Here is a 13,458-nt window from a genome sequence, read left to right as displayed (position 1 = left end):
AAAGCTGAGCACGGGTCAAATTTCTCCACCTTTTGGAAGCCCACGCTACAGGGAAGGGCGACCCGACATTCGTGTTTTCCCTGGGGCGGCTCTTCCCTACCTTGAGGGTCCACTCACGGCTTCCCCATCCCACTTCGCGAATCGCGAGCAACACGAGGCGAGCACTGCCCCGTCGCTGCTCCACCACCCCCGTACAAGCACCGCCTCTCCCCCTTCCCGTCCACGAGCCCTTCTCCACTATGCGTCCAAACTCCATCCTGTTATCTCCCCCGTCCAGGTACCCATCTTCGATGCGTCGTCTCCGCCTAGCGTCGCTACTCGCCTAGATGCCGACACCCTCCGTCCAGACGTTGCCTCGAGCCCCTGCATCCCCATCTCACTCGACTCGGTGGCGCGGGGGTGGCCGACGAGGGGACTGGAGCTGGGCGCGGCCACGGAAACCCGGGACGGTGCGAGGTCCGGGAGCGCACCTTGCCGTAGTAGCGAGGCTGCGATGGGACTGACAAGGTCCCGGCGCGGGGCAGCTGGGATCGGCAGCAAGATCGGGGCGCAGCTGACGAGGCCCCTGGCACGCAGAGTCGCGGCCTCCAGCTCGCTTGCACCATGGCCACGGGGCATAAGATGAGCAGCTCCATGGACGGGACCACCTCGCATGGGCCTGCTAAGAAGCTCACCAAGCTTGCGCTGCTCAACCCCAAGCAGGTGGCCCCGCGGCTAGCGTGCCGACGGCTCGATTCTTGACGCCGCTTCACGTCCTCCATATCCGGTGAGGGGCGCCAATGTAGCCGCCCGAGGGGCTCTGTTGCACGGCCACCGGCGCCGCCGTTCGTGCTCTAGGAGCGGTGCTGCGAGGCCACTTGCATCGACGCACGGGCCCTGGGGACGCTGCTGTGCGACTGTGCGGCCACAGAGCTTCGCTGTGCTGACAAATTATTATTTACTTCTATGATCTCCGAGATTTCTCTCCCTTCACTCCCAAATAGCAGCAAAGGAACAGGGTTTACCACCCAAGAAATTGACGGGAGAAAGAATTCCCGCAAAAATTCCCATCCGAGGCGTACCTCTCTGGATTAGCTCCGCATGTTCCCAAATTAGGCCTTAGGGGACAGGGATGGTAGTATTTTTATCCCCACAGGAATGAAAACGGGGTTAATTCCTCCCCCGTCAGGGCTGGCGGGGCCGGGTTGATCCCCTATCCCCCGTCCCTGTTCCCCATAAGACCCCGATTATCTAGACCATGTATAAGCACCGAAGTCAAGCAATGCCCAACTGGCCCATCTTGTTCCCCACGTCCCATCTGACCATTCTGACCATTCGTCCGCCACTAGCCAACATCTATCCATCAATTCTCCGATATGTAGTGCTGCCGCAACATTCCAACCCTAATCTTCTCAAGGTTTCCGAGTCACAACACCGCCACCGGTACACACCGGCGGCACGGCAAGAGCGCATCCCTGACCGCCTTCCTCCCTGCCGCATTCCTACGCGCTATGCTCCCGGCTCCCACCCATAGCCCCAAGAAGCCAAGTGTGGCACTCTCTTTCACGCACGCGACGGACAAGAATAGAAAAAGGTCAAAGGAGCTGGTGAGTGGGCGGACGATTGACGTGATCATGAACTCATGATGCTAAGCATTGGAGATTAGTTCCCTTTCCTGGCCTCTCGTGTCTCTTGTTTGATCTTTTTTTCTCTCTCTGTATTTTCTCTCTTGTATTTCTTTGGATTTAATGAGATGAGAATGTTTCTTGGCCGTGAGAAGGTGAATAATCTTTGTTGATCTATGTGTTGCTGATCTGATCCCCGTCAATGTTTCTTAGCCATCGCTTTAACTCTTTGCACGGATGACATTTTTGTAATGGCCTGTTGCCGACGGCAATGGCGATTTACCTCCTATGGTGATATTTTGTTGGACAGTTTGCGGGGACGGGGACCCCGCGGTAAATTATTCCCCGCGCGGGAACGGGGATGGGAGGAAAATATCCCCGTGAGCATTGACGGGGATGGGGATTTCTTCTCACCGCGGGGATGGGGATGGGGAGCCGTTCCCCGATGGGGTCCCCATTGCCATCCTAAGGCTTAATTTGGCAGCAAACTAACCCACGGAAGAAAACCCTTGTGGGGAATTTCTGTGGACAACAGAATCCTGCTGGGGAAGATACCCCTGCGGGGGAAGTTGCCCCTCTGTTATTCGGAAGCCCCGTTGGTGTTTGCTTGGCATACGAGGATTTCTGTTGGCTGGTGTTCATTTGCCTAGATTTTTGTGTTGGGTGACGTGTGGCAATAGAGAAATTGCAGATAGTATTTGTACTAATACATATAGGCAACATTTAATCAGAAGATAAATAGAACAACAATATAATCGTCGAGTTGCCTTCGGAATACAAGGATATCCTGTCCGTAAACTTAATGGCCACAGGATGTCGTATGTTATACAAGTCCATATAGGCTTAATGCATATATTATCAAGGTATCCAAAGTAGCAGAATATTACTCCATGGTCCTCGGGGGTAACAGGCACATGCTATTACATATAAACTTAACCCTTCTCGACCAGCACCAACATACTCAAAATGAGAAGACCCGCTAAAATGATTCAACAACTCCTATGTTACACAACATACTCAAAAAATTTCAGAACTGCTATCGTGGCACAATACCACGCACTTCAACATATAAAGAACACATGTGCAAGCATCAAGGACCGGTAAACTGGCATGTCAATTCAGCACAAATCGGTTCATTTTTCTCGGATCATGTATTGCTTCCACCAAGAACTCTGCATGTAAATAAAAAAGAGTCAAAATTGTGAAATAATTCAGCCATATCAGTAGTAGAAGGTGGCAAACTGGCAGCACACAAAGCAAGAGTGTAAATATCTAGCACAAGTTTGCAAAGACCAGAGAGACAATGCCGCTGCAGTGTGTAAATATCTAGCACAAGTTTGCAAACATCAGAGAGACAACATTGCTGCAGTTTCCTACTAGACAAGACAAGATCAAAATATAACTTAAGCTTAAGCTCGAAAATACAACCAAATAGATTAGCTCACAATAATTTTGCTATGACAATGCAAATAAAATCTTGCAGCAAATATACTTATCCAGAATTACTTACACAAGGTTCACAACAATCTGTCACAAAAAGACAGCCAAAAGAAAATCTATCACGAGATCTTTTAGGAAGCTTATGTAACAAGATCCTCATTGTCAAGAAGCAAGCAAACTCAGGGCATGACTTTTCTTATATGCATTGTGCCTAACTTTTAGGAAGTTTATGTAGAACTAGCAATCCAATCTGTCCAGATTAAAAATGTCATAAATAACTAGAAATCTTCATGCACAGTCACTTATATATTCGAGTTTCGGTCTTTTAGATACTCATTATTTAGTGATCTTGACGATCCACATGATGCTAGGATCATGTAGTGCTTACACTAAGGGCACTGCAGTTAATAAAAGAATAAAAATTTTGAAATAATTCAGCCATGTTAGCAGCAGAAGATTCACATAAAGCAAGAGTGTAATATCCAGCACAAGTTGATTAATAGTAACTTCTTGTACCAACCAATGATCAATGGAACAAATCAAGGATTAGCAAATAAGTTGGTCTATGACAAGTTCAGAAACAATGAACTAATCATTTTAGTAAACATGGAGCAAATTGTAGCAAAACTGACATGACGGAAAAGCTATGATACTTAACATGAAAGAAATAACACATAAGCTACCTTTGGGATCTTGGTGACTGACTCTAAAATCATGTAGTGCTTCCCATAAGGGCTCTGCAATTAAACAAAAAAATTAAAATAATTTAGCCATGTCAGCAGCTCAGCAAAAGATTCACACAAAGCAAAATTTTACATGGTTAGACATGATCAGACAAGTAAGTTTTTTATGAACCATACACTGAGCATATTAAAGAGACATACCTGATTTTTTGCTTTAGCTAAAGTAATCAAACATTAGGATTCTTGGATGTAATGAATGTCTTCCTGAGTGTCTCAGATTCAAAGAGATCCAAAGGATATGACTTCTCCTCATCGGTTAATTCAACCTTAGCATTCACTTGATCAACACACTTTTTAACTGAAAATTCTTCCTCATGCCTTTTCTTTTCTTCAAGAGCTTCCAAAGTTTTGCTGGTTTGGCTCTTTTTATACTCCACATATCCCTCAAGAGCAGATCCAATATGAATTTGCTTACGCTTTTTTCCACCTTCTCCCTGCCTTGAATCTTGATTTGATGAGGCAGATTGAGCTTCATTGTTTTCATTACGTGCACTCGAGGTCTCTTTGGACATCAAAACTGGAGGCAAAGGGAATTTGTACCATAGAGACTGAGATCATCATGAAGGCTTTGTTCAGAATTACTTCTTTCAACAGGAGCTTGAGGAGGGAGAGCAGGAGCTGGAGGTGGGAGAGTAGGAGCTTGAGGAGGGAGATCAGGTGTAGGTGCAAGAGTAGGAGCAGAAGGTGCAGGTGCAAATGACGTATGCACCTGACGTAAAGTTTAGGTTTCCTGTAGCAACACTTCCTGTTCACAGATACAATTGGAACTTAGATTAGATGAGTTTCAAAGAACCAATAAATTATTTGATGTTGAAAGTAACAAATTAAGATATGCAAGTGAGGGATTCCAATTGGTAAAAGAGGGGAAATAGCTTTTTGAAAAACTTTGCTATTCTTGGGTGATTCTATTGAATGTAACAAAAAAGCATAATTAGTTAACAACAATAACTTAGCTACTTCTTAGCATATTTTATATAGAGTCCAAATGGCTTACCACAATTAGCTTCTCCCATACTTTTAGTTCCGTTAGTATCATACACAAAAATTCATTCCAACCGTTACCATTATCTCTTTTAGCATCTCTTAGTGCCTTGTAATTAGCTTTGAGCTCCTTCTCCTTCTCCTGCACATGTTTCTTTGTGAAATGAGCTACGGGAAACTTCTCATTGAACTTGCTGGTGATAATCCTCCCACCCTCCGATACCCAACCATTTTGACCTTTATATTTAGGGTTATCTTTATAGTCATGTAATATTTCAACAAGACCTTTCTCATAAGCGGAGTTTCAAGCAGCTCTATTAGCTTCTCCTACCATGGCTGCATAAATGGTTAATTGAAAACTATGTTTTATTGAAAAATATAAGAAATTTATGTTTGATTGCCTAGGTTGTTGTCATGACGCACGCATATGGAAACCGATCTGGAGTACGTTATGTCACAAATGGTTTCAAGGTTGATTATGTACCATAGAGACCATTCCTGATGCAGAATACATTTGCCTACGTTATTCTTGACATTTCCAGTTGTAAGAACCATTATTATACGTGAGAGGATTTCTGTCATGCACGGACATCAGGCTTTTTCAACATTGTGTCATGAAGCGTTGATGCATGCTAGGATGATGGGGTACAAAGTTGTCTTCACAGATCACTCACTTTATGGTTTTGCTGATGTTGGAAGCATTCACATGAATAAGGTGCTGCAGTTTACTCTTGCAGATATTGACCAGGCAATATGTGTTTCTCATACAAGCAAAGAGAATACTGTCTTGAGGTCTGGGATATCTCCGGAGAAAGTTTTTATGAATCCTAATGCCGTGGATGCTGCAATGTTTACTCCCTCCCCAGAGCGCCTAAGCTGTGATGAAATAGTTATTGCTGTGATCAGTAGGTTAGTGTACCGAAAAGGTGCAGACCTTCTTGTGGAAGTAATTCCAGAAGTGTATCGTCTATTTCCAAAGGTGAGTTGGAGCTACATCACTCTGAATCAAAATCACATAGGTTAGTGCATGCATATACTAGGGGAGAAGCCTGTGTTATGGAGCATATAAACATAGACTGTCTTGATATTACAAATTTGTTGATTTTGCATCATAAAACCAAGTATATGACAGTACAGATTCATTGGGCGTTAGTGTCCAGCTGTTTTCATCTAGTCATCCTGCACCATTACTTTCTTGAAGTATACGATGTGTTGTATCTGATCCGTTGGCTGTATTTTTTATATAAACAACTCTATGGACCCAGGTTCGCTTTATTGTCGGAGGTCATGGTCCAAAACGTGTGCGACTTGAAGAGATGAGGGAGAAGTTCTCCCTTCAGGATAGAGTTGAAATGTTAGGAGCTGTACCTCATGCTCAAGTACGGTCAGTTCTGATCTCTGGTCATATATTTTTAAACAGGTAAATTTTCATCATGCCCTGTTAATATATGGTTTCTAGATTTGTAGTGCGTTTGTCCCTCATTTTCTCATTGGAGGTCTTGAACCATTTTGAATATAGGATATCTTTTGTGCACTTGCAGTAGAATTTTGACATCCTTATATCAGATTAATGAAGTGCTCTTGTGAACATGTGGGCTGCCAACATATATTTGACATAGGATTTAGTGTATAGATTGGTTCATAGATATTATGGGAAGTTTTTTCTTTCTGGAGTTTTGAATGTACTTAAATGGATCAGGGGTAAACAGAAGTACAGAGTTCTTTTCCTCATCCGTTATATTCTAACCTCTCGTAGAGAATAGATTGTTCGTTCACGTGCCACAAATGAGTGTGCAACCTGTATGTGGATAAAGCACAGTAATACTGAAACATAGCATTTTTTTTTCTTTTACTTTTAGTTCACTTACGGAGGCATTTTGCATCGCCATTTTAGAAGCAGCTAGCTGTGCACTGTTGACAGTAAGCACTAGAGTCGAGGTGTCCCAGAGGTATGTGCTTTATGATACTCCCTTCGTTTTAGTTAATTAGCTTGTCCTAAACGTCAAAAATTTAAAAACTGAGGGAGTAGTAAGTTTCTCTTTTAAGTTTTATAGAGAATGACTTTAGTCAGATGATTTCAGAGTTTCCTGCTAACCATTCTTTCTTTTTTAGGTTCTTCCAGATGACATGATAGTACTTGCAAAACCAGCACCAGAAGATATGGTCAGAGCTGTTAAGAAAGCTATTGACATGCTACCTGGCATAAATCCTCAAGTTATGCACCTTCAGGTGAAGTTTAACTCTCAAATTTCTACACCTTGCATGAACTCAGCATTGAACCATGACACTTGTGGGCATTTTACATGAGCCTTTTAAGTCAGAGATCACTATGCAAGTTTTCTGGTGTTCATTCAGTTGTCTCTAATGTGAATTCTAGATGAAAAAACTTTATAGTTGGGATGATGTGGCCAAAAGAACAGAGATTGTTTATGATCGTGCAGTACAATCCTTGGCAACAAATTTGCTAGACCGCCTTCCCGGTGAGTAAACACAAACTGTCAAAAACTCATCTTGTTGACTACAGCAAAATTAATTATCAATATCTGCTGTCCCAGTGCTAAATCCTGCCAGATAGTATTTGGTTTTAGAGCTAGGCAATGTCGCCACAATTTTGCATTGATACCAACCACATTCATGCGCCTCTGTAATGGTGTAGATATCTCACTTGTGGATCTTGGGTGGGAAAATTGTTTTGCCTGGTTATGATCGTCAATTACCTACTGTGGTGCCTTCTAGAATTCTTACAGGTAATTGTGTATCCACACTTTTTTCTTCCTTTTGAGATTTGAAGGAATCCTTATGCGAGTTTGCCTCCACAGCCTTCTGAAGGTATTGAAGAAGTTCCAGATATAGGACCACTACGTGCTCCTTTAGATTCAAGAGATGATTTATGAAGTTTGGAGATAGTGAATTTAGAAGCAAGATATGATTTAGAACTTTTCATATGGCCAGGTTGCAGTCATGGTATGTTCTGCACTTACAGGACCCTTATGATGTGATCCTACTCAGAAATTTCTTTCAATGTTTCTTAAAGAGATGGGCACCCCTCATTTTGGGAAATTTTTTCCATGTTAGAGCCTTAGAGGCAGGCATATCTGAATGTATAGTTTGGTTGGCGTCTTTGATTTTTAGTTAACTACTTCACTCTACCAGCAAAGCATGAGCACGAGTTGGAACTGTGTCTGAAGTTCAATGCAGCATTGTCAACTCGGTTCACCAGTTGTGCATTGCAGTGTTGAAATGACCAACATCATGTAGGGGTGCAATTTCTCATTTACAGGTAAGTCCTATCCACCAATTGCAACAGGGAACTAATGCTAAACTATCTATTGGCGGATATGATCTTTGCCTGTAATTGTCTAGCAAGCTTTTCCATATTTTTGGCCACTGAAGTTAAATAGAAAGCCAAGGATTTTAATTGCTGATATCTTCAATGACAAGATATTGCAGTGCTATTAAGTATTATCGTATATGTAGAATCCTATGTTGTCACCTAATAGAAGACCCGCAAAAAAAAAAGACAGAAATTCAGTCGTGTAAACATGCCACCTCAAGAAATATTTTAATTTTTAACTATATTTCAGTCATGAACAAAAACAGAGAGAGCTCCATGATATTAAAAATGGCCACTTGGCCTTTTCTACTAAAACAGTAAATATGCATTTTGTTAAATCTATTCGCCATTGGTATACTGACATGCTCCTCTGGTTAGAACGAGTTGGAAACGTGAGTTTACATGTAAGAACTGAATTGAGCACGAATAACATCAACCTTGAATTGTGTGGATGGAACTTAACCATCTCATGCAATTTAAGAGCGATCTAGGGGGTATCACTTTGCTGTACCTCAACAAGAGATCGCAAGAACCAAGGGCTCGTAAGTTCACACTACGAAAGAAATTTATATGGTTATCCCAAACAACGTAGGGCGTGAAATTGTGGAGAACCAAAGGGTAATGCCAACGTCCTCGCTTAAGAGAACCTATATCAGCCGTGGTCTGGTATATGGAGGAGGCAGCGGCAGCCGCGGCGTGGTGTTCAGCAGAATGGCACCGGTGGTGGCGGGGCATAAACCATAACTCATGCCACGGCTCAGGATTCAAAATCAAGTGACAGTCAGGTACCCACAACTGCAAGGACAATTGGATAATCGATATGCCACAACAATCGTCACAGCATGATATGTACTACCCAGGAATGAAATTCTTAACCACGCGCCCAGGCCAAAATGACTCCTCACGGGGAGGGATCCACAGAGGACGACGATGATGATGCTGACATTTTGCCACCAGCAACAAGTTCAAGCACGGCTAAGCACCAATGAACGAACAACTATTACCACCTGACCCTAGGTTAAACGAGACATGTACATATGGCAACGGAAACAAAGGTTGGTCAGACAGAGCAGCAGGAGTGCAGACAGACGTGCTGCTTGTAGCGACACATCTGAAGATCACTTGGCATGCCCAAAGCGCTCGAGGCACCACAGTGCCGCTTGAGCAGCATGATCTTGTGCAGCTTTCTTCTTAGGCTTGGGGTCACTGAAGCACTCCATAACAGTGTTGACGAGTCCCTCTAGGTGGACAGTCACCTTGCAAATGAATCTGCAGGGTTCAGGAGAAATCATTCATTCCCATTCCTACCACAGTTATGAGTCTAATAATAACCAATTTATCATGGAAAGTCAATGAATTATTGTATCACACAGATGACAAATGATGGTAGCTAACCAAATTTGGGCCACTTTACGGGTGCTACTTAAGGAGTTAAAGGTGGACATCATGGTTAGAATACTGGCTAAAAAAGAAAAGGAGAAAAAATGAACCCATTGCTGTTTCTTGTAACCAGAAATTCCGGAAAAGTTTGACAGCTCTCCATTTCATTCTTTTTGAATTAATTATATTCTTATTTCTCATACTGTACTAACAATGACTTGGTTGTTTTATTCTTAGAAACAATGCTGCTTTCTTTTCACCTTTGTTTCTTCTTTCAGCCATCTAGATTGGAAAGAGCTTTATAGTTTTTACATGCGACTATATTTCTTATGTAAAAGACACAAACTTACAGGTACCCTCTACTTATGGAACTTCAGCTATTTTCCCGGTTCTGGACTGCTCTTGTGTATGTGAATTTATGCAGCCAGAGTACTTTTCATGTATTTGCAGTGATCGTATTCCAGCATTGACATAATATAATATATTGCAGCATTAAAATCTCCAATAAAAATGTATTGTATACAACCCATTAGGGTTCATCTTTTTTTTGGTGGTGGTGGTTGGGGGGGGGGGGGTGCAGAAAATACTGCATCACAGGATATCGCTTGACGGTTTAGCTTTTTTTGGTAACGTAATACACAACAGTGTTATACACATTGGAAGCGCATGAACATTAAATGTAACATTCATCGGTTAATAGGAAAACTCACAATTTGTTATGAGGAGGTCCTTGTTCTTCAAAGTCAAATGATGGTTCTTTCCAGCCAATTGCAGCGCATATTTTTGGCAGTCTCAACCTTGCTGGTTCATTACCTGTATAACCTCTGGATTTCAGTAAAAACAATAGATTACAGGGAAAAAAAAGAAGTGTACCTTTAGATATCTGATCAAGGAAGAAGCAAGAACGTTGATGCATTTACATTCATGTGCATGCCATACCTCCTGGCCAACTTTCAAGAATGAAAGAAACCAAAGGACATAAAGCCTAATTGTATTAATTGCCATTTACTACTAATCACCTGTAAAAGAGATATTGCGGATGTTCCCCTTACCACAACCATTCGCGTCACCAGAGCTCTGCATTGCACAACCAGTGAGCACATCCATGGGATCGTCCCCAGTAGAAATTTCAACTGGAAGATCATCAGCAACTTTGTGCTCCATGTCAACTTCAATGTCCTGTTGTGGTTGGACAATTGATCCCAAAAATTCAATCCTCCTGCGCTTGACTAACACAGCCTTCAAGGACAGCAATTGGTACCATCAAAATACAGAAACATAAATTTAATCTGCAGAGAGAGAATAAGTTCAAGCATGCTGCAGTGAATTCAAAAGGAAGACGGGAAACGGATGCAAGATATTTTGGCCATTTCTTACACTTTTATCTTCTAACTCCAGCTTCTCCAGCGAAGTGTTGATTGGCACGGCACTCGGCTTATGCTTCATGGGAGGCTCCATCACCAATAAACTGAGAGGACTGGTCCTGACAAATTGTTACATATTAGTTATATGTTATTGTCACAACAAAAAGTGTATTGAACACTACTTCAAAACGTGTATTGAACATGTAAAGTTCAGTGGTAAAAACAGCAAGTGTTCTTGTAATGAACATAATACCGACATAAATGCACTGTAGACTACTAGTCACGGTAGTAATGACAAAAGGAGAGCTGCACTAACGCAACCAACCATTGACAATCCATAAAAGGTTAAACCGTTATAAGCTCTATTGGGCGAAATACTGCATCTGCGGGTGACAACAAAATACTGCATGCACGGGTAATTAACAAATTAGTTCCAGCTTGCTATAGAACAAATACCATTTCTGGTAATCCAGAGTGCACTTATTCACTGCCTTCACTCCCCAAGTTTTCTAATCTAAAAACCATCAGCCCTGTCTGCTCGTTGTCATATTGTCTTACATCAACTATAGTCACTCACATCAATGAAGCAAATATGAAATTGATTTTTTTTGTGAGCAAATACTATAAATTAAGAGTTTATCATCAGAAAATGATGCATCAAATGCAGTGGACAGGACACGTCTCCAAGGATGGACGAAGATCTTGATCCTTCTTAAAACTGAAGGGGATTGATGTTGTGCGCTGAAGAACCTAATTGAACTACGGGTGGTTAGGTCGGATTAGTGGGGGGTGGGTGAACCACACAGCACACAAACCATCCACAACCTTCTGGTATGGTGAGAAGAAAGGGTTTCGGATCTCATTTCTTAGAGTCACAGCAAAGAATTCGTTCAATCCTAGATGATTTCACCAAAAATAATAGGTCTTTCATGAATTAGATCAAATATGAAGGAGTTTTGTCAACTTCATAAGCGATGGGATAAAGAAATAAGAAAAGGTTATGCACGCATGTGGCGAGAGAAGGGAGTTAGTACTGACATTATTGCACCGCAGACTACTAGTAACAGTAGTGACAACATGACGACACAACTTGCTCTAAATAACAAAAAGAGAACCATGCTAACATAGCCGACAGTTGACAATCCTGAAAAGGTTAAACCATCGTAAGTTCTATTGGACGAATGAGTGGGTGACGACAAAGTACTGCATGAGCGGGAAATGAATGATTTAATTCCAGCTTGCTATAGAACAAATGTCATTTGTGGTAATCCAACGTGCAATTATTCATTGCCTTCAACCCCCGAGTTTTCTAATCTAGAAACCATCAAGCTGGTTGCCATATCCTCTAGAAAGAAAAAAGCACAATCAGCACACCACCAACAGCGAAAACACAAACCACTCTGGATAACACACTGAGCACGACCTACACCACCACCACAGCAGCTCGTTATGAAAAGTGTGAAGTGGTCCTGCCAGCCAGGCAAGTTGTCTTCAGGTGTGGCGATGCGAAGGAAGCCGAGTTGCTTGCTTGCCAGGAGGGGTTGAGCTTAGCTATCCAATGGAGACACTCACCACTAATACTGGAATCGGATTGTCAAAATGCATGCAATGCTTTGAACTTGAAATTGGAGGACAGAAGTCGCCTCGCCTTTCTCATCCAGGAAGTTAAATTTCTCACTGAGGAGCACATGTTTTAGCTCGGAGTTCTTGTAGAGAGATGCCGTCAACAGTGTGGCTGTGGCAAACTCCCGAGATTATTGCACACCTTGTGAGCGCAGATTATAACCTGTTAATAAAATCCACCTCCGTTTCTCAAAGAAAAAAAACCACAGCAGCAGCTCAGTAGGGGCCTAAGCACTGAGCATCACTTACAAAACCAGAGAACGCAAAGATCAACACAAACGTAAGAACCACTCCGCCGAAGCTTGAGCCAGCCAATAAACTGAAATGTTTTTTTTGGCAAATACTATGAATCAAGAATTTACCATCCTGAAATGATGCATCAAACGCAGCGGAGCTGGGAAGTATCTCCAAGGCTGGACGATGATCCTGATCCTTCTTGAAACCAAAGGAGATTGATGCCGCGCGCTGAAGAAAGAACCTAATCGAGCTACGGGTGGATAGGTCGGATTAGTGGGGGGGTGAACCACGAAGCATACAAATCATCCACATCCTACTGATATGGTGAGGAGGAACGGGTTCCGGATCCCATTTATTAGAGTCACCGCAAAGAATACGACTAATCCTAGGACGAAACCCTAGGCCAATCCATACAAGAGAGCTTAGGCTGCTTACCGGCAAAAGAAGAACCCGATCGACTTCCGAACGATGGATCTGCACTCCCAGCAATGTACGGGTAGGGACGTTGGAGATTCCGCCCGGCTGAAGAAGGGGCCTGGTCTGCTGTGTCGCGCCGCCGGCGGGTGAGGGCGCCGACGTCGAGACCCAAAGCAGTCGGGGAGTGGATGAAAGGGGGGGGGGGGGGGGGGGTGGTGTTTTGTGTTCTTGTGGGGGGGGGGGGGGGGGGGGGAACATTAACCCCTACCGGGGGTCACCCACCAACTTCTCTGGGGGGGTTGGATGGTTTAAACAACCCTCAGTTTTTTTTTTTT

At 43.0% G+C, this 13,458-nt stretch overlaps 1 protein-coding gene and 1 pseudogene across 3 annotated transcripts; one reads left to right on the top strand and one right to left on the bottom strand.

Annotated features, from left to right (window-relative positions):
* The first annotated feature begins 603 nt into the window (after positions 1 to 603).
* On the top strand, positions 604 to 7,743 carry LOC101772101 (annotated as a pseudogene).
* Positions 7,744 to 8,888: 1,145 nt separating this feature from the next.
* LOC101782073 (ribonuclease 3-like protein 1) lies at positions 8,889 to 13,293 on the bottom strand. 3 transcript variants are annotated; one of them, XM_012843407.2, is made up of 6 exons: positions 13,142 to 13,293; positions 12,832 to 12,956; positions 10,860 to 10,965; positions 10,502 to 10,721; positions 10,193 to 10,295; positions 8,889 to 9,371 (listed from the first exon to the last, which is right to left on the bottom strand). In XM_012843407.2, the coding sequence occupies exons 3-6, from the start codon at positions 10,938 to 10,940 to the stop codon at positions 9,221 to 9,223; spliced, it is 555 nt and encodes a 184-aa protein (XP_012698861.1). In that variant the 5' UTR covers positions 10,941 to 10,965; positions 12,832 to 12,956; positions 13,142 to 13,293; the 3' UTR covers positions 8,889 to 9,220. The 3 variants fall into 3 exon arrangements, with proteins under 3 accessions (XP_012698861.1, XP_004956823.1, XP_012698863.1); XM_004956766.4 differs by lacking the exon at positions 12,832 to 12,956; XM_012843409.2 differs by lacking the exon at positions 12,832 to 12,956 and having other exon boundaries at positions 10,535 to 10,721; positions 13,142 to 13,292.
* Positions 13,294 to 13,458: the final 165 nt, after the last annotated feature.

Source organism: Setaria italica, chromosome II (assembly GCF_000263155.2).
Source record: "Setaria italica strain Yugu1 chromosome II, Setaria_italica_v2.0, whole genome shotgun sequence".
In the NCBI taxonomy this organism is placed as follows: domain Eukaryota; kingdom Viridiplantae; phylum Streptophyta; class Magnoliopsida; order Poales; family Poaceae; genus Setaria; species Setaria italica.
The sequence above is the reverse complement of the archived record's forward strand: the minus strand, read 5'-3'. Positions and strand labels throughout refer to the sequence as shown.